The following is a 21,520-nucleotide window of genomic DNA, read 5'->3' as shown; positions in this document are numbered from 1 at the left end:
TGATTCCCGCGAATCGGTCCTCCAAACCCCCACCAACTTGTGGGGGTACAATGCTCTCTTCAGGATCTTGTGGCGGGTCTCCTGTGTCTTAGCAAACCCGCTATTTTATCACCCCTGATTGGGTATCACCTGTCCATCAAACTTCACCGCTTCCTGTTATCTCAGCAGGAGTGTTAACGAGCAGTTCAGGTTCAAAGCAAAATGTTTGTGGCAGTATCACTGCGGATGCCAAAATACTGAATTATCTCTCTCTCTCTCTCTCTCTCTCTCTTTCTCTCTCTCTCTTTAGCATTTTGAATGGCTCTCCCTTATCTCTCTCTCTCATTTAGCAGCATCTGTTCTGCAGCTCTGCTTGACTTCACACATAACACCCCCACCCTTAACAGAATTTTTGCTGGGGGCAAAAATTAAGGACATGAAGGCACATTACAGAATACACTCTAATATACAGGTAGTCATCAGCTATTTGGCTAATACAGAGAACTTTAAATTTAACACCTGCATAGACAATTAGCAATCACGTTTTCGGTTCCTTTTACATGTTTTATCTTTATATCAAATTCCTGTAATGTCAGACTCCAATTTAACAAGCGTTTGTTTTTATCCTTCATGGTGGTCAAAGACACTAATGGATTGTGATCCGTGTAAACTATCAGTGGCTTCTGTGCCGGACAAATATAAACCTCAAAGTGTTGTAACACCCGAATAAGTGATGGTAATTCTTTTCCTACAGTGGAGTTATTTCTTAGCTTAGGTGTATATTACAAAGTGTGAACCAATACATGTGTGATTATAATGTGGTACATTACAGAAGTGTATGCAAACTCTAATCTCCAGTTTACTTTTAAAGCTAATTCAAACAGTCAATCTTCCATGATGTTTTTATCTTTCACATGCTTTGTTACAAACAAAAATAAGTCAAATTCCTGCAAAATCAGATCCTGTTATTCAACAATGGTGTTTGCTCACCCTTGGCCTCTTTTCCACTCTGAAACAGGACATTTAACCCTTGCATGGTCAGCTGGGTTAACAGCTTGCATACAGCTTATCACCAATGTTGTCCAGACTAAGCCCTTTTGCTGAACTTCCAAACAACTCATTAATTTCAAGCAAGTCATTAATTTTATCTTCAGGATCTTTAATTTGATTAGTTTCCTTAATGACACTAGCAGATGGTCTCTCTGGGTCAAAACAACACTTCATGTTTTTCCTCTCCAAATCACATATTTAAACAACATCACCACATTGTTTATCTTTATTTTTCAAGATAAACTGTAATTGACTAGCAGGCATCTTGTTAACAAACCATTGTTCAGTTAACGGTCCCTTCACTTTGATCAACAGTCCTGGAACCAAACCTGAATTTAAACTTACTTTATTCAAAAGTCCAGTAACACTTTTTCCCTCAATACCTTCAATAATATCCATCTCACCAGCTTTAATCTCAACACTCTTTTAACACAAGTGACCTCACTTTCTACGGGTGCCAGGGTTAACCCTTTCTTCATTGAACCAAGTCCATCTGACCCAAAAGGACTGCATTCCTTTTCAACTAAGTCAGTCCCCTCAGACTTTTCCTGGGCTTCAACACTAGGTTCAGTACCCTGTGCATCCACAGGTACCTTCACAACCTGCACACAGGCCAACGGGACATCTGCCTCTCCTAGGCTTTCAATACCAGTCCCCCTTTCAAATTCCAAGTTCCCCTGATCCTCCCAGGTACTCTCCGGGCAACTCCCCTCCGGAGTAAACACAACCTTGCCAACCCAACAGACTCCCTCAAGGTAGCGGCATCCTTTTCATCTAGGACTGCCCTCTCATCATTGAGAATACACTTAAATTCTTCAACTGCAAACTGCTCTGTCAAGCCAGACAGATCATCCGTGTCCAACCCTGGACCTTCTAGCTGCCCCATCTGTTTCTCAACTTGGCTCTGTGCCTCCATAAACTCCTTCCTCACTCCAAAAAGTCCACCTAGGGGTAGCTTATTGGCAAGGCTCAAAATCTCATTCCTTCATAACCCTAAATCTGCCTCATCTCTCTTACTTTCCTTAGCTCCACTATTCTCCATTTTACCACCCTCTAACCCCTCTTGGTACAGGACTGGTAAAAAACGTCTCAGCTAAATCAATGCTGGACTCCTTTAAACTGGCACCTATCTCTGCAGCTTTTCTGGCCATGCTTCGAGTTACTGCGCAGGTGGCATTGACTTCAGAAACTATGGGCAGGTCCTCAGTCCTGGCAGGTTTGCTGGTCAGCTTCACTGCTGGGTACACATTCCCCCCCCCCCCAGCCAGGTCATTCCCAAGCAAGACATCTACATTGGGTATCGGGAGTGCAGGCTGTACCCCTATCGTGACTGGTCTGGATACCAAATCACACGTCAAAAATACTTTATGTAACGGTACGGCCTCGGTCCCTTTTCCAACCCATTCTATCACGTTCACGTCACCAGTATCTCTTTCACTATTGAATTCCAACACTCTGTTCAAGATTAAGGACTGAAAAGCCCCAGTGTCTCTCCAGATTCTTACTGGCACTGGGGTGACCCCTCCCTCACAGATACCAACCCGGTTGAAAGGAATTTCTCACATCCCTCCTGAACTCGGTTTAGCTCCTCCTCTTTTAACGGCATTTCAACCGGCTTAACACAGCCCGTTGGCACGGTCGCCTTTCCTTCCCCCATCTCCTTCTTCAGAGCAAAGCACCTAGATGCAATATGACCGGCTTTCCCGCAATTAAAGCACACAAAACTAGGAGACCTCCTGCCAGACTGTTTCCCGTCCCCTTTACCCTTTTCACTAGACCCCGGCTTACTCTCTGGCTCAGCCGGTGGACTTTCTCTGCCCTCTCTACTACCCTTCTAGTAGCTCTTACTTTGCTTTGTGTGTTAACGCGTACTCATCCGCAAACTTAGCAGTTGCGGCTAAAGTTTCTGTCTCTTTCTCATCTAGATAGGTCCGCATACCTTCAGGGACACAACCTTTGAACTGCTCAATCAGCATTAGCTGTAGCAGTTTGTCATAATCTCCAGTGACCCCTTTCGAGGCGCACCAACACTCACAATACATTTGCATCTCATGGGCAAACTCCAAATACATGCGGTCCCACTGCTTCCTCACGTTCCGGAACCTTTGCCGGTATGCCTCTGGGACCAACTCATACATCCTTAGTATAGCCTCTTTTACCACATCATACTCCTTCGCATCTTCTGCTGACAACACTGAGTAAGCTTGCTGAGCCTTCCCCTTAAGCACACTCTGAAGTAAAACACCCTGCTTATCCTTCGGTCAGTCCCGACTTAACAGCAACCTTTTCGAAGTGTAGAAAGTACCGATCAACATTGGTCTCCTCAAGTGGGGAAACCGACTTAACCTCCTGGGTCGCCTTGAACCCTCCACCTAGGTCTGGCATTCGGCCCCCCTCTCGCATTCTCTTTAACTTCTCCAGCTCAAACTCCCTTTCTCGCTCCCTCTCTCTCTCTCTTTCCTCCTTTTTGTGCTCCTTCTCTCTCTCCTCCCTTTCTAGCTGCTTCTCTCTTTCCTCCCTTTCTAACTGTTTTACTCGTAACTCATGTTCGAGCCTTAATTTTTCCATCTGCAGCTGAATCGCAGCCCCACCAGGTTTGCTCTCAGACACCACCTCCAGGTCCCCTTCGGGAAACACATTCTTAGACACATAATGCTCAATGATGGTTCTTTGTATCTCCGATCTCCTCATTGACTGCTTCCCCTTCCAAAGATTCAACCGTTCTGCAACACTCACTAAATCTGATTTCTTGGCATTCTCTAATGCCTCCAAGGTTGGCATCTGTAGAAATTCCTCAATCTCCATTTCTGCTGTTTATCCTTTTTGTATTTTTTTTTGTTTTTTTTTACAGATACGGGAATTTAACCCAATCAATTTAACCAGTCCCAATTTCGGTGTTCAATATCCCGGACGAGCCCCTACTTCTGTTACGAACCTCGTAACTGAATTGTCAAACCAGCAGAAATGAAACACTTGTTGGAGTCTGTAATTACTAGAAACTAATAACGTTTATTAGTAAATTAAGTAATACAGTACACTAAATGCAAGGATATAGATGTAACAGGTTAGCAATGATAATATACACATCTATATACAAATATGGGAGTAGGAATCAGCCAACTAGGGGTAAATGAAGTCTAGGGGTAAATGCTCAGCCTTCAAGTGAAGCAGAGTTCAGTTCAGTTTATTGTAGTTCGAGGTAGTTGTTGTGGTACCGTTGGAGTGAGAGAGAGAGAGAGAGTGAGACATACAGCTGAAATTTCAGGCAAACCTTCTGTTGTCTTCTTGTCCCATTGTGGTCACTGACTGTGACCCCTCCGTTCCAGATGCAGCCATTGTCCCGTTGTGGTCACCGACTGTGACCCTCCATTCCAGATGCGATTGTTCTTCTGTGGTGAACCCGTCACCCAGCCAAGGGTGGACACACAACAGGTCCCCACCGGTCGGACTTTTACACCCTGAGAGCCTCTGGCCGATTCCCACGAATCGGTCCTCCAAACTCCCACCAACTTGTGGGGCACAATGCTCTCTTCAGGGTCTTGTGGTGGGTCTCCTGTGTCTTAGAAAACCCCTGCTATTTTATTGCCCCCTAATGGGGTATCACCTGTGCATCAAACTTCACCATTTCCTTTTGTCTCAGCAGGAGTGTTAATGAGCAGTTCATGTTCAAAGCAAAATGTCCGTGGTGGTATCAGTGCAGACGCCAAAATACTGAATTATGTGTCTCAATAGACAATAGACAATAGGTGCAGAAGTAGACCATTCGGCCCCTCGAGTCTGCACCGTCTCTCTCTCTCTCATTATCTCTCTCTTATTAGCATTTTTGAATGGCTCTCCCTTATCTCTCTCTTATTAGCAGCATCCGTTCTGCAGCTCTGCTTGGCTTCATACATAACACCAGTAAGTATGTGATTTTTTTGGAGGGGGCGTGAATGGGAGAGAAAACGTCTGGGTTATTGGGGTGTTTGATGATGCCGGCTACTTTGATTGTACTGAGGCAAGTGAGAAGTATAGACAGAAGCCTAGAGGGGAGGCTGGTTTTTGTGATGCACTGAGCTGTGCCCACACTCCGTCATGCGCTAGAAGGACGTGAAGAATCTTTTTGTTCTGATGTGTCTTCACTTCCCCAAATCCCAGAGAGCACATCGTAATTGGGGAATTTCTTTCCTTCAGTTTTCAATTTCCTTCAATTGTCTCTTCCGCTCTTCTATCTCTATTTTTAGCTTTAGTCAATGATGCCATAAACAGCCTATCAGACCTCTTCATTCTCAGGTCGATAAAAATGAATATTGCTGAAAACGGGGCAGTAACTGTGGGGAGAGAGAGAAGCCGGTAACATTATCTGACCTTTCACCTTCAGGTGTGACCTGACCTTCTGATTTCCATGCTTGGTTCTGCCCCATGGATACAACCGCTGCCTCGCAGCGACTTGGAGACTCTGGAGTTTGCATGTTCTCCCTGTGAACAAATGGGTTCCTAGAAGGGTGTCTGGGTTTGCTCCAACATCCCAATGGTGTGTGCGTTGGAAGGTTAACTGGCCACTCTAAAGATCATAAGGTATTGGAGCAGAATTAGGCCATCAAGTCTGCTCCACAATTTCATCATGGCTGATTTATTTTCCCTCTCAAACTTATCCTTCTGTCTTCTCCCTGTAACCTTTGACACCCTTGTTAATCAAGGACCTATCAGCCTGCACTTTAAATAATAGATTCTAGTTAATTGGGCCATCAGTTAATCGGGTCAGCCGCTTATTTGGAACAACTCTCAAAGAACAAAAACTAATCGAGAAAATAGCCAGGATTCCCTTCGTTTATTTGGGAAACTGTGCTGCTTATTTGGGACAGGGAACTGTTGCCGAATAGTTGCTAACCAGTCAGTCACGTGCACTTGCTTGCGGTTTTACACTATGAAGGGAAAAGTTTTTAAATCGGGTCAACTGCGTGTGTTTCTGTTATGTTGTTCACTTGGGCCGATGGGCGCCGATTCTGTGCACTAGATGAATTCCTCTGGTAATAATTGTTAGGAAATTTACAGTTTTATAGTTCTGTGGTAGAATTGATAATGTTCTGAATTTGCTCTGTTTTTCATTTAAATACACAATTTGTCGCTCAGTTAAATTGTAGCTTATCCTTATTATACCTTTTTTAACTATTTCGATGAAACTTGGCTAATTGGGGCAGCTGCTTAATTGGGCCAAAATGTATTGATCCCCGTGTGCCCCAATTAACTGAAATCAACTGTATACACAATTGTTTGGCCTCCATAGCTTTCTGTGGCACTGAATTCCACAGATTCACCACCCTCGGGCTAAAGAAATCTCTCCATCTCTATTTCAAAGGGACATCCTTCCAATCTGAGGCTGTGTCATCTGGTCACTACTGGAAACTCCATCCAAGGGAGACCTGGTAGAGCTCAAGAGAATGGAGTTGCCCCAATGCAATGGCTTTTCCACTTTTAAAAATAATTCTCCTGCACAGGTTTCGAGAACTGTCTATGTCAGATATGACAGACAATCAATCAGTTGCAGCATTTGCTATGTTCATCCAGAAATTCTCACAAAGATTCTCATCACTCTTAAGGAGCTCAACACCATTCAGGATAAAATAGCCCACTTACTTGGGAGTCAAGGTTCCAGATTATTGTCAGTCCTCAGTACACAAATGTAAAGAACGGGTGCTCCGGATCCAGTGCAACATAAAATAACTACAATAAGCATAAAGAACACAACCAAAAGAGAAATCTTAGAAAACATGCTGTACGGTAACTGTTATTCGCGTAGACTGATCGAGTGACGCTAGGCGATGTGTATGTGCTGGTGGTTGGGGATTAATGAGTGTATGTGTTGTTCAGCCTGACAGCTTGGGGAATGAAACTGTTTATGCGTCTAGCTGTCCTGGCTTGGGTGCTACGTATCCTCTTCCCTGATGGGAGTGGGTCAGACAGAGTGGGATCTTTCATGATATGCCTGGCCTCGATTAACCCATTTTACAACCCTAAAAATCCTCTGTAATCAGTGCCAAGCAGGTGCAGTAAGTACTCTGACAGCACTTTCCAACTATGACATCTCCACCACAACAGTAACAGGGAAAGGTCACCACCTATAGTTAGAATTGGAATTGGTTTATTATTGTCGCAAGAACCAAGATACAGTGAAAATCTTGTCTTTCATACTGTCTTTCAAGAGGGTGAACCCTCGTAAGGTGACTGGAGTAGCTAGTAGGGCTCTGAAAGCCTGTGCCAACCAACTGGCAGGTGTATTCAAAGACATTTTCAATCTCTCATTACTACAGTTGGAAGTTCCTACCTGCTTCAGAAGGGCAACAATCACACCAGTGCCCAAGAAGATCAGGGGGAGCTGCCTTCAGTAGTACTCACATCTACAGCGATGAAGTGTTTTGAGAGATTGGTTATGGCTCTCAGCAAGAACTTGGACCCACTGCACTATCGCCACAATAGGTCTGCGGTGCATGCAGTTTCATTGGCTCTTCACAGCAGTCTTCTATCACTTGGACAATACTAATACCCATGGCAGTTTGCTGTTTAACACAATCATTCCTACAGTTCTGATTGGAGAAATTCCTAAAAGCTAAGCCTCTGTACCACTGCAACTGGAGCCTCGACTTCCTAACTGGAAGGCCACAATCTGTGAGGATCTGAAATAACATTTCCACCTCACTGACAATCAACACTGATACTCCACAGGAATGTGTGCTTAGCCCACTGCTCTACTCTCTTCACACCCATGACTGTGAGGCTAGGCACAGCTCCAAAGCCTTCCATAAATTTGCTGATGATATAACTATTGTTGGCAGAATTTCAAAAGGTGACAAGAGGGTGTGTAGGAGCCAGATATATCAGTTAGGTGAGTGGTGTCACAGCAACAATCTTGCACTCAATGTCAGTAAAACCAAAGAACTGATTGTGGACTTCAGAAAGGGTAAGATGAGGAAACACACACCAGTCCTCACCAATGGATCAGAAGTGGAAACGGTGAGCAATTTCAAGCTTCTGGGTGTCAGTATCTCTGAGGATCTATCCTGGGCCCAACATATCGATGCAGTTACAAAGAAGGCACAACAGTGGCTACAGTTCATTAGGAGTTTGAGGAGATTTGGTACGTCACCAAAGGCTCTCACATTTCTACAGATGTACCATGAAGAGCATTCTAACTGGTTGCATCACCATCTGCTATGGGGGTGTGGGTGATGGGGTTGGGTCTACTGTTCAGGATCAAAGTAAGCTGCAAAGAGTTCTAAACTTAATGAGCTGTATCATGGGTACTAGCCTCTGTAGTATCCAAGGCCCCTTCAAGGAGCGAGGCCTCATAAAGGCAGCATCCATCATTAAGGACCCCCTTTACCCAGGACGTGCCTAGTTCTCCCTGCTACCATCTGATTTCTGAATGGACATTGAACCCATGAAGACTTCCTCATTTTTTTATTTCTATTTTATTTCTATTTTTGCACAACTTATTTAATTTAACTATTTTACAAATACATGCATAAACTTACTGTAACTCAGTTTTTTCAATTATGTATAGCATTGTACTGCTGCAACAAAGACAACAAAGGCACTGCTCATTCCTACTTCTTACCAGCCCTGTCCTGAAGAAGGATCTCAGCCCAAAACATCAACTGTTTATTCATTTCCATAGATGCTCCCTGCCCCACTTAGTCCCTCCAGCATTTTGTGTGAGTCGCTCTGGATTTCCAGCATCTGCGGAATCCCTCGTCTCTTAAACATGGGAGCATAATGAGGCCATTTAGCCCATTAAGTCTGTTCTGTCATTCAATTATTCCTCCTAACCCCATTCTCCTGCCGTCTCCCTGAAGCCTTTGGCATCCTCACTAATCAGGAATGTATCAACCTCCACTTTAAATATATCCAATTGCTTGTCCTCCACAGCATTCTGCGGCAACAGATTCCACAGATTCACCACCCTCTGTTCCTCATCTCTTTGCTAAAGGGACATCCCTCAATTCTGAGGCTGTTCCCTCTGGCCCTAGACTCCCCCACTGCAGGACACATCCTCTGCACTTCGACCTTATCTAGGCCTTTCGATATTTGATCAGTATCAATGAGACTTTTGTCCCCTGCACCCCTCCCCCATTCTTCTAAACTCCAGCAGATTCAGGCCCAGAAATCCTTGTACATTAATCCTTTCTCCCCCCCCCCCCCGACCCCCACATCCCACTCGTGATGAAACCTTGCCCTCCTCTCTGAATTATTTAATCCACAGGGATTGGGGTTCGAGGAAAGGGGTCCACCAGACTCCCTCATGATCCCAGTCAGGGGGATGAGGGGAGGTGGAACTACAGGATCCAAACTGGGATTATGAAGCAGGACAGCTCTCCTACTCTGAGGGAAATGCCTTAAACCCCAGGAATAAGGTATTTAAAAAAATTCTATGGTAATTCTTCAACCCCACCCCCAAGGATTCCACCTGACTTGCTGTAGTACACTTTGGCTTGAGGATGGGGGGGTGTGTAGGTGAGAGTGTGCTGAGATAAAAAACACTGAAAATATCAGGCAACAACAGAGAGGAAGAGCAGACAGCCAAGACTGGTTCCCTCTGGATCCGGCCCAACATTTTAAAATGAGATTAACCAGTAACCAGGCACTATAGTGCAGTCCAGAAGCCAAGACAGATTCACTTCACGCTGGGAGATGATCCCGTACTCGGAGAAGGAGGAATTGGATAAAGGTGAGAAGAGGGAGAAGATCGACATGATCTGTGGGCAGCGCTGTGACGGTCAGGAAGGAGGAGGAGAGGAGCCGGAAGGGCACAAACCCAGAAAGGGCTACTCGGCCATCGGCTGGCAGAGAAGACTGAGGGAAATGGCATGCAGGCTTGCACAGCTATCAAAACGTGAGTTTCTCAGGGAAGGAGGGCACGACAGGTGGTCTGACAGGGCACTAGGGGCTCCTACAGTCAGACCAAGAGTAATCCAGACTCTCAATGCCCTGCTCTAGACTCACTGCCTTGTATCAATCCCCAAACTAATCCCACTGTCCCACTCTCTCCGCACAGCCCGCTATCAATCCCCACACAAATCCCACTGTCCCACTTTCTCCCCACAGACCTGTATCAGTCCGCAAACTAATCCCACTGTCCCACTCTCTCCCCACAGACCTGTATCAGTCTCCAAACTAATCCCACTGTCCCACTCTCTCCCCACAGACCTGTATCACTCTCCAAACTAATCCCACTGTCCCACTCTCCCCACAGCCCTGTATCAATCCTCAGACTAATCCCACTGTCCCACTCTCTCCCCACAGACCTGTATCAGTCCTCAAACTAATCCCACTGTCCCACTCTCTCCCGGCAGACCTGTATCAGACCTTAAACTAATCACACAGTCCCACTCTCTCCCCACAGACCTGCATCAGTCTCCAATCTAATCCCACATTCCCACTCTCTCCCCACAGACCTGTATCAGTCCCCAAACTAATCCCGCTGTCCCACTCTCTCCGCACAGCACTGTATCACTCCCCAAACTAATCCCACTGCTCCACTCTCTCCCCACAGACGTGTATCACTCCCCAAACTAATCCCACTGTCCCACTCTCTCCCCACAGACCTGTATCAGTCCCCAAACTAATCCCACTGTCCCAATCTCTCCCCACAGACCTGTATCAGTCACCAAACTAATCCCACTATCCCACTCTCTGCCCACAGACCTGTATCAGTCTCCAATCTAATCCCACATTCCCACTCTCTCCACACAGACCTGTATCAGTCCCGGAATTAAACCCACTGACCCACTCTCTCCCCACAGACCGGTCTCAATCCCGAAACTAATCCGACTGCCCCACTCTCTCCACAGACCTGTACCAGTCCCCAAACTAATCCCACTGTCCCACTCTCTCCGCACAGCACTGTATCAATCCACAAACAAATCCCACTGTCCCACTCTCTCCCCACAGACCTGTATCAGTCCCCAAACTAATCCCACTATCCCACTCTCTCCCCAAAGACCTGTATCAGTCCTTAAACTAATCCCACTGTCCCACTCTCTCCCCACAGGCCTGTATCAGTCTCCAAACTAATCCCACTGTCCCACTCTCCCCACAGCCCTGTATCAATCCTCAAACTAATCCCACTGCCCCACTCTCTCCCCACAGACCTGTATCAGTCCCCAAACTAATCCCACTGTCCCACTCTCTCCCCACAGACCTGTGTCAGTCCCCAAACTAATCCCACTGTCCCACTCTCTCCCCACAGACCTGTATCAGCCCTCAAACTAATCCCACTGTCACACTCTCTCCCTCTCTCCTCACAGACCTGTATCGGTCCAAAAACTAATCACACTGTCCCACTCTCTCCCCACAGACCTGTATCACTCCCCAAACTAATCCCACCGTCCCTCTCTCTCCCCACAGACCTATATCAGTCCCCAAACTAATCCCACTGTCCCACTCTCTCCCCACAGACCTGTATCAGTCCCCACACTAATCCCACTGTCCCACTCTCTCCCCACAAACCTGTATCAGTCCTCAAACTACTCCCACTGTCTAACTCTCTCCCCACAGACCTGTAGCACTCCCCAAACTAATCCCACTGCCCCACTCTCCCCACAGACCTGTACCAGTCCCCAAACAAATCCCACTGTCCCACTCTCTCCCCACAGACCTGTATCAGTCTTCAAACTAATCCCACTGTCCCACTCTCTCTGCACAGACATGTATCAGTCCCCAAATTAATCCCACTGTCCCACTCTCTCCGCACAGCCCGGTAACAATCCCCACACAAATCCCACTGTCCCACTTTCTCCCCACGGGCCTGTATCAGTCCGCAAACTAATCCCACTGTCCTACCCTCTCCCGACAGACCTTTATCAGTCCTTAAACTAATCCCACTGTCCCACTCTCTCCCCAAAGACCTGTATCAGTCTCCAATCTAATCCCACTGTCCCACCCTCTCCCCACAGACCTGTATCAGTCCCCAAACTAATCCCACTATGCCACTCTCTCCCCACAGCTCTGTGTCAATCCCCAAACTAATCCCACTGTCCCACTCTCTCCCCACCGCTCTGTGTCAGTCCCCAAACTGATCCCACTGTCACATTCTCTCCCTCTCTCCCCACAGCCCTGTATCACTCCCCAAACTAATCCCACTGTCCCACTATCTCCCCACAGACCTGTATCAGTCTCCAATCTAATCCCACATTCCCACTCTCTCCCCACAGACCTGTATCAGTCCCCAAACTAATCCCACTGTCCCACACTCTGCCACAGACCTGTAACAGTCCCCAAACTACTCCCACTGTCCCACTCTCTCCCCACAGACCTGTATCAGTCCTCAAACTAATCCCACTGTCTCACTCTCTCCCCACAGACCTGTATCAGACCTCAAACTAATCCCACTGTCACACACTCTCCCTCTCTCCTCACAGACATGTATCGGTCCAAAAGCTAATCACACTGTCCCACTCTCTCCCCACAGACCTGTATCAGTCCCCAAACTAATCCCACTGTCCCACCCTCTCCCCACAGCCCTGTATCACTCCCCAAACTAATCCCACTGTCCCACTCTCCCCACAGCCCTGTGTCAATCCCCAAACAAATCACATTGTCCCACTCTCTCCGCACAGACCTGTATCAGTCCCCAAACAAATCACATTGTCCCACTCTCTCCGCACAGACCTGTATCAGTCCCCAAACTAATCCCACTGTCCCATTCCCTCCGCACAGCCCGGTAACAATCCCCACACAAATCCCACTGTCCCACTTTCTCCCCACAGACCTGTATCAGTCCGCAAAATAATCCCACTGTCCCACCCTCTCCCGACAGACCTGTACCAGTCCTTAAACTAATCCCACTGTCCCAATCTCTCCCCACAGACCTGTATCAGTCACCAAACTAATCCCACTATCCCACTCTCTCCCCACAGCTCTGTATCAGTCCGCAAACTAATCCCACTGTCCCACTCTCGCACCACAGACCTCTGTCAGTCCCCAAACTAATCCCACTGTCCCACTCTCTCCACACAGACCTGTGTCAGTCCCCAAACTAATCCCACTATCCCACTCTCTCCCCACAGACCTGTATCAGTCCCCAAACTAATCCCACTGTCCCAATCTCTCCCCACAGACCTGTATCAGTCACCAAACTAATCCCACTATCCCACTCTCTGCCCACAGACCTGTATCAGTCTCCAATCTAATCCCACATTCCCACTCTCTCCCCACAGACCTGTATCAGTCCCGGAATTAAACCCACTGACCCACTCTCTCCCCACAGACCGGTCTCAATCCCGAAACTAATCCGACTGCCCCACTCTCTCCACAGACCTGTACCAGTCCCCAAACTAATCCCACTGTCCCACTCTCTCCGCACAGCACTGTATCAATCCACAAACAAATCCCACTGTCCCACTCTCTCCCCACAGACCTGTATCAGTCCCCAAACTAATCCCACTATCCCACTCTCTCCCCAAAGACCTGTATCAGTCCTTAAACTAATCCCACTGTCCCACTCTCTCCCCACAGGCCTGTATCAGTCACCAAACTAATCCCACTGTCCCACTCTCCCCACAGCCCTGTATCAATCCTCAAACTAATCCCACTGCCCCACTCTCTCCCCACAGACCTGTATCAGTCCCCAAACTAATCCCACTGTCCCACTCTCTCCCCACAGACCTGTGTCAGTCCCCAAACTAATCCCACTGTCCCACTCTCTCCCCACAGACCTGTATCAGTCCTCAAACTACTCCCACTGTCTAACTCTCTCCCCACAGACCTGTAGCACTCCCCAAACTAATCCCACTGCCCCACTCTCCCCACAGACCTGTACCAGTCCCCAAACAAATCCCACTGTCCCACTCTCTCCCCACAGACCTGTATCAGTCTTCAAACTAATCCCACTGTCCCACTCTCTCTGCACAGACCTGTACCAGTCCCCAAACAAATCCCACTGTCCCACTCTCTCCCCACAGACCTGTATCAGTCTTCAAACTAATCCCACTGTCCCACTCTCTCTGCACAGACCTGTATCAGTCCCCACACAAATCCCACTGTCCCACTTTCTCCCCACGGGCCTGTATCAGTCCGCAAACTAATCCCACTGTCCTACCCTCTCCCGACAGACCTGTATCAGTCCTTAAACTAATCCCACTGTCCCACTCTCTCCCCAAAGACCTGTATCAGTCTCCAATCTAATCCCACTGTCCCACCCTCTCCCCACAGACCTGTATCAGTCCCCAAACTAATCCCACTATGCCACTCTCTCCCCACAGCTCTGTGTCAATCCCCAAACTAATCCCACTGTCCCACTCTCTCCCCACCGCTCTGTGTCAGTCCCCAAACTGATCCCACTGTCACATTCTCTCCCTCTCTCCCCACAGCCCTGTATCACTCCCCAAACTAATCCCACTGTCCCACTATCTCCCCACAGACCTGTATCAGTCTCCAATCTAATCCCACATTCCCACTCTCTCCCCACAGACCTGTATCAGTCCCCAAACTAATCCCACTGTCCCACACTCTGCCACAGACCTGTAACAGTCCCCAAACTACTCCCACTGTCCCACTCTCTCCCCACAGACCTGTATCAGTCCTCAAACTAATCCCACTGTCTCACACTCTCCCCACAGACCTGTATCAGACCTCAAACTAATCCCACTGTCACACACTCTCCCTCTCTCCTCACAGACATGTATCGGTCCAAAAGCTAATCACACTGTCCCACTCTCTCCCCACAGACCTGTATCAGTCCCCAAACTAATCCCACTGTCACACCCTCTCCCCACAGCCCTGTATCACTCCCCAAACTAATCCCACTGTCCCACTCTCCCCACAGCCCTGTGTCAATCCCCAAACAAATCACATTGTCCCACTCTCTCCGCACAGACCTGTATCAGTCCCCAAACAAATCACATTGTCCCACTCTCTCCGCACAGACCTGTATCAGTCCCCAAACTAATCCCACTGTCCCATTCCCTCCGCACAGCCCGGTAACAATCCCCACACAAATCCCACTGTCCCACTTTCTCCCCACAGACCTGTATCAGTCCGCAAAATAATCCCACTGTCCCACCCTCTCCCGACAGACCTGTACCAGTCCTTAAACTAATCCCACTGTCCCAATCTCTCCCCACGGACCTGTATCAGTCACCAAACTAATCCCACTATCCCACTCTCTCCCCACAGCTCTGTATCAGTCCGCAAACTAATCCCACTGTCCCACTCTCGCACCACAGACCTCTGTCAGTCCCCAAACTAATCCCACTGTCCCACTCTCTCCCCACAGACCTCTGTCAGTCCCCAAACTAATCCCACTATCCCACTCTCTCCCCACAGACCTGTATCAGTCCCCAAACTAATCCCACTGTCCCACAATCTGCCACAGACCTGTAACAGTCCCCAAACTACTCCCACTGTCCCACTCTCTCCCCACAGACCTGTATCAGTCCTCAAACTGATCCCACTGTCTCACTCTCTCCCCACAGACCTGTATCAGTCCCGGAATTAAACCCACTGACCCACTCTCTTCCCACAGACCTGTATCAGTCCCCAAACTAATCCCACTGTCCCACACACTGCCACAGACCTGTAACACTCCCCAAACTATTCCCACTGTCCCACTCTCTCCCCACAGACCTGTATCAGTCCCCAAACTAATCCCACTGTCCCACACTCTGCGACAGACCTGTAACAGTCCCCAAACTAATCCCACTGTCCCACTCTCTCCCCACAGACCTGTATCAGTCCCCAAACTACTCCCACTGTCCCACTCTCTCCCCACAGACCTATATCAGTCCTCAAACTAATCCCACTGTCCCACTCTCTCCCCACAGACCTGTATCAGTCCTCAAACTAATCCCACTGTCTCACTCTCTCCCCACAGACCTGTATCAGCCCTCAAACTAATCCCACTGTCACACTCTCTCCCTCTCTCCTCACAGACATGTATCGGTCCAAAAGCTAATCACACTGACCCACTCTCTCCCCACAGACCTATATCAGTCCCCAAACTAATCCCACTGTCCCACTCTCTCCCCAAAAACCTGTATCAGTCTCCAATCTAATCCCACTGTCCCACTCTCTCCGCACAGACCTGTATCAGTCCCCAAACTAATCCCACTATGCCACTCACTCCCCACAGCTCTGTGTCAATCCCCAAACTAATCCCACTGTCCCACCCTCTCCCCACAGCCCTGTATCACTCCCCAAACTAATCCCACTGTCCCACTCTCTCCACACAAACCTGTATCAGTCCTCAAACTACTCGCACTGACTAACTCTCTCCCCACAGACCTGTAGCACTCCCCAAACTAATCCCACTGCCCCACTCTCCCCACAGACCTGTACCAGTCCCCAAACAAATCCCACTGTCCCACTCTCTCCCCACAGACCTGTATCAGTCTTCAAACTAATCCCACTGTTCCACTCTCCCCACAGCCCTGTATCAAACCTCAGACTAATCCCACTGCACCACTCTCTCCCCACAGACCTGTATCAGTCCCCAAACTAATCCCACTATCCCACTATCTCCCCACAGAGTAGTATCAGTCCCCAAACTAATCCCACAGTCCCACCCTCTTGCCACAGACCTGTATCAGTCCCCAATCTAATCCCACTGTCCCACTCTCCCCACAGCCCTGTGTCAATCCCCAAACAAATCCCACTATCCCACTATCTCCCCACAGAGTAGTATCAGTCCCCAAACTAATCCCACAGTCCCACTCTCTCCCCACAGGCCTGTATCAGTCTCCAAACTAATCCCACTGTCCCACTCTCCCCACAGCCCTGTATCAATCCTCAAACTTATCCCACTGTCCCACTCTTTCCCACAGACCTGTATCAGTCTCCAATCTAATCCCACTGTCCCACCCTCTCCCCACAGACCTGTATCAGTCCCCAAACTAATCCCACTATGCCACTCTCTCCCCACAAACCTGTATCAGTCCCCAAACTAATCCCACTGTCCCACTCTCTCCCCACAGACCTGTATCGGTCCCCAAACTAATCCCACTGTCCCACTCTCTCCCCACAGCCATGTATCAATCCCCAAACAAATCACATTGTCCCACTCTCTCCCCACAGACCTGTATCAGTCCTTAAACTAATCGCTCTGTCCCACTCTCTCCCAACAGACCTGTATCAGTCCCCAAACTAATCCCACTGTCCCACTCTCTCCCCACAGACCTGTATCAGTCCCCTTACTCATCCCACTGTCCCACCCTCTCCCCACAGCCCTGCATCACTCCCCAAACTAATCCCACTGTCCCACTCTCTCCACACAGATCTGTGTCAGTCCCATCTAATCCCACTGTCCCACTCTCTCCCCACAGACCTGTATCCGTCCTCAAGCTAATCCCACTGTCTCACTCTCTCCCCACAGACCTGTATCAGTCCTCAAACTAATCCCACAGTCACACTCTCTCCCTCTCTCCCCACAGACCTGTATCAGTCCCCAAACTAATCCCACTGTCCCACATTCTCCCCACAGACCTGTAACAGTCCCCAAACTAATCCCACTGTCCCACTCTCTCCCCACAGACCTGTATCAGTCCCCACACTAATCCCACTGTCTCACTCTCTCCCCACAGACCTGTATCACCCCCCAAACTAATCCCACTGTCCCACTCTCTCCACACAAACCTGTATCAGTCCTCAAACTACTCGCACTGACTAACTCTCTCCCCACAGACCTGTAGCACTCCCCAAACTAATCCCACTGCCCCACTCTCCCCACAGACCTGTACCAGTCCCCAAACAAATCCCACTGTCCCACTCTCTCCCCACAGCCCTGTATCAAACCTCAGACTAATCCCACTGCACCACTCTCTCCCCACAGACCTGTATCAGTCCCCAAACTAATCCCACTATCCCACTATCTCCCCACAGAGTAGTATCAGTCCCCAAACTAATCCCACAGTCCCACCCTCTTGCCACAGACCTGTATCAGTCCCCAATCTAATCCCACTGTCCCACTCTCCCCACAGCCCTGTGTCAATCCCCAAACAAATCCCACTATCCCACTATCTCCCCACAGAGTAGTATCAGTCCCCAAACTAATCCCACAGTCCCACTCTCTCCCCACAGGCCTGTATCAGTCTCCAAACTAATCCCACTGTCCCACTCTCCCCACAGCCCTGTATCAATCCTCAAACTTATCCCACTGTCCCACTCTCTCTGCACACACCTGTATCAGTCCCCAAACAAATCACATTGTCCCACGCTCTCCGCACAGACCTGTATCAGTCCCCAAACTAATCCCACTGTCCCACTCTCTCTGCACAGCCCGGTAACAATCCCCACACAAATCCCACTGTCCCACTTTCTCCCCACGGACCTGTATCAGTCCGCAAACTAATCCCACTGTCCCACCCTCTCCCGACAGACCTGTATCAGTCCTTAAACTAATCCCACTGTCCCACTCTCTCCCCAAAGACCTGTATCAGTCTCCAATCTAATCCCACTGTCCCACTCTCTCCCCACAGACCTGTATCAGTCCCCAAACTAATCCCACTATGCCACTCTCTCCCCACAAACCTGTATCAGTCCCCAAACTAATCCCACTGTCCCACTCTCTCCCCACAGACCTGTATCGGTCCCCAAACTAATCCCACTGTCCCACTCTCTCCCCACAGCCATGTATCAATCCCCAAACAAATCACATTGTCCCACTCTCTCCCCACAGACCTGTATCAGTCCTTAAACTAATCGCTCTGTCCCACTCTCTCCCAACAGACCTGTATCAGTCCCCAAACTAATCCCACTGTCCCACTCTCTCCCCACAGACCTGTATCAGTCCCCTTACTCATCCCACTGTCCCACCCTCTCCCCACAGCCCTGCATCACTCCCCAAACTAATCCCACTGTCCCACTCTCTCCACACAGATCTGTGTCAGTCCCATCTAATCCCACTGTCCCACTCTCTCCCCACAGACCTGTATCCGTCCTCAAGCTAATCCCACTGTCTCACTCTCTCCCCACAGACCTGTATCAGTCCTCAAACTAATCCCACAGTCACACTCTCTCCCTCTCTCCCCACAGACCTGTATCAGTCCCCAAACTAATCCCACTGTCCCACATTCTCCCCACAGACCTGTAACAGTCCCCAAACTAATCCCACTGTCCCACTCTCTCCCCACAGACCTGTATCAGTCCCCACACTAATCCCACTGTCTCACTCTCTCCCCACAGACCTGTATCACCCCCCAAACTAATCCCACTGTCCCTCTCTCTCCCCACAGACATGTATCAGTCCCCAAACTGATCCAACCGTCCCACTCTCTCCACACAGACCTGTATCAGACCCCACACTAATCCCACTGCCCCTCTCACTCCCCACAGACCTGCATCACTCCCCAAACTAATCCCACTGTCCCACTCTCTCCCCACAGACCTGTATCATTCCTCAAACTACTCCCACTGTCACACTCTCTCCCTCTCTCCCCACAGACCTGTATCTGTCCCCAAACTAATCCCACTGTCCCACTCTCTCCCCACAGTCCTGAAACACTCCCCAATGTAATCCCACTATCTAACTCTCTCCCCACCGACCTGTATCAGTCACCACACTAATCCCACTGTCCCACTCTCTCCCAACAGGTCTTTATCAGTCCCAAGACTAATCCCACTGCCCCACTCTCTCCCCACAGACCTGTACCACTCCCCAAACTAATCCCACTGTCTCACTCTCTCCCCACAGACATGTATCAGTCCCCAAACTAATCCCACTGTCCCACTCTCTCCCCACAGACCTGTATCGGTCTCTCAAACTAATCCCACTGTCACACTCACTGCCTCTCTCCCCAGACCTGTATCAGTCCCAAAACTAATCCCACTGCCCCACTCTCTCCCCACAGACCTGTATCGGTCCCCAGACTAATCCCACTGTCCCACTCTCTCCCCACAGACCTGTATCAGTCCCCAAACTAATCCCACTGTCCCACTCTCTCTCCACAGACCTCTATCAGTCCCCAAACTAATCCCTGTGTTCCTCTCTCTCCCCACAGACCTGTATCAGTCCCCAAACTAATTCCACTGTCCCACTCTCTCCCCACAGACCTGTATCAGTCCCCAAACTAATCCCACTGTCCCACTCTCTCCCCACAGACCTGTATCAGTCCCCAAACTAATCCCACTGTCCCACTCTCTCCCCACAGACCTGTATCAGTCCACAAACTAATCCCACTGTCCCATTCTCTCCCCACAGACCTGTATCAGTCCACAGACTAATCCCACTGTCCCACTCTCTCCCCACAGACCTGTATCAGTCCCCAAACTAATCCCACTGTCCCACTCTCTCCCCACATCCCTGTATCACTCCCCAAACTAATCCCACTGTCCCACTCTCTCCCCACACACCTGTATCATTCCTCAAACTAATCCCACTGTCACACTCTCTCCCTCTCTCCCCACAGACCTGTATCAATCCCCAGAGTAATCCCACTGTCCCCCGCTCTCCCCACAGACCTGTATCAATCCACAAACTAATAACACGGTCCCACTCTCTCCCCACAGACCTGTATCAGTCCCCAAACAAATCCCACTGTCCCACTCTCTCCCCACAGACCTGTATCAGTCCCCACACTAATCCTACTGTCCCACCCTCTCCCCACAGCCATGTATCACTCCCCAAACTAATTCCACTGACCCACTCTCTCCCCACAGAACTGTGTCAGTCCTCAAACTAATCCCACTGTCTCACTCTCTCCCCACAGACCTGTATCAGTCCCCAAACTAATCCCACCGTCCCACTCTCTCCCCACAGACCTATATCAGTCCCCAAACTAATCCCACTGTCCCACTCTCTCCCCACAGACCTGTATCAGTCCCCACACTAATCCTACTGTCCCACCATCTCCCCACACCCATGTATCAGTCCCCAAACTAATCCCTCTGTCCCACTCTATCCCCACAGACCTGTATCAGTCCCCACACTAATCCCACTGTCCCTCTCTCTCCCCACAGACTTATATCAGTCCCCAAACTAATCCCACTGTCAAACTCTCCCCACAGCCCTGTATCAATCCCCAAACAAATCCCACTATCACACCCTCTCCCCACAGACCTGTATCAGTCCCCAAACTAATCTCACTGTCCCACTCTCTCCCAACAGCTCTGTATCAGTCCCCAGACTAATCGCTCTGCCCCACTCTCTCCACACAGACCTGTACCCCTCCCCAAAGTAATCCCACTGCCCCTCTCTCCCCACAGACCTGTACCAGTCACCAAACAAATCCCACTGTCCCACTCTCTCTCAACAGACCGATATCAGTCCCCAAACAAATCCCACTGTCCCACTCTCTGCCCACCGAACTGTATCAGTCCCCAAACTAATCCCACTGTCCCACTCTCTCCCCACAGCTCTGTGTCAGTCCCCAAACTAATCCCACTGTCCCACTCTCCCCACAGCCATGTATCAATCCCCAAACAAATCACATTGTCCCACTTTCTCCCCACAGCCCTATATCACTCACCAAACTAATCCCACTGTCCCACTCTCTCCCCACACACCTGTATCATTCCTCAGACT

The 21,520-nt window shown here is 49.2% G+C and overlaps 1 protein-coding gene across 2 annotated transcripts in view; it reads left to right on the top strand.

Moving 5' to 3' along the window:
* Nucleotides 1–9,595: 9,595 nt before the first annotated feature.
* Nucleotides 9,596–21,520, top strand: part of LOC132396949 (chloride channel protein ClC-Ka-like) — a 227,762-nt gene continuing 215,837 nt past the window's right edge. For both annotated transcript variants that reach the window (XM_059975112.1, XM_059975111.1), the window contains exon 1: nt 9,596–9,898. In XM_059975112.1, the coding sequence (XP_059831095.1) occupies nt 9,697–9,898 (202 nt within the window). In that variant the 5' untranslated portion in view covers nt 9,596–9,696. The remainder of the gene's footprint in view (nt 9,899–21,520) is intronic.

This window comes from Hypanus sabinus, chromosome 7 (genome assembly GCF_030144855.1).
Source record: "Hypanus sabinus isolate sHypSab1 chromosome 7, sHypSab1.hap1, whole genome shotgun sequence".
In the NCBI taxonomy this organism is placed as follows: domain Eukaryota; kingdom Metazoa; phylum Chordata; class Chondrichthyes; order Myliobatiformes; family Dasyatidae; genus Hypanus; species Hypanus sabinus.
Note: the sequence above shows the minus strand (reverse complement) of the source record. Positions and strands in the feature narration are given on the sequence as shown.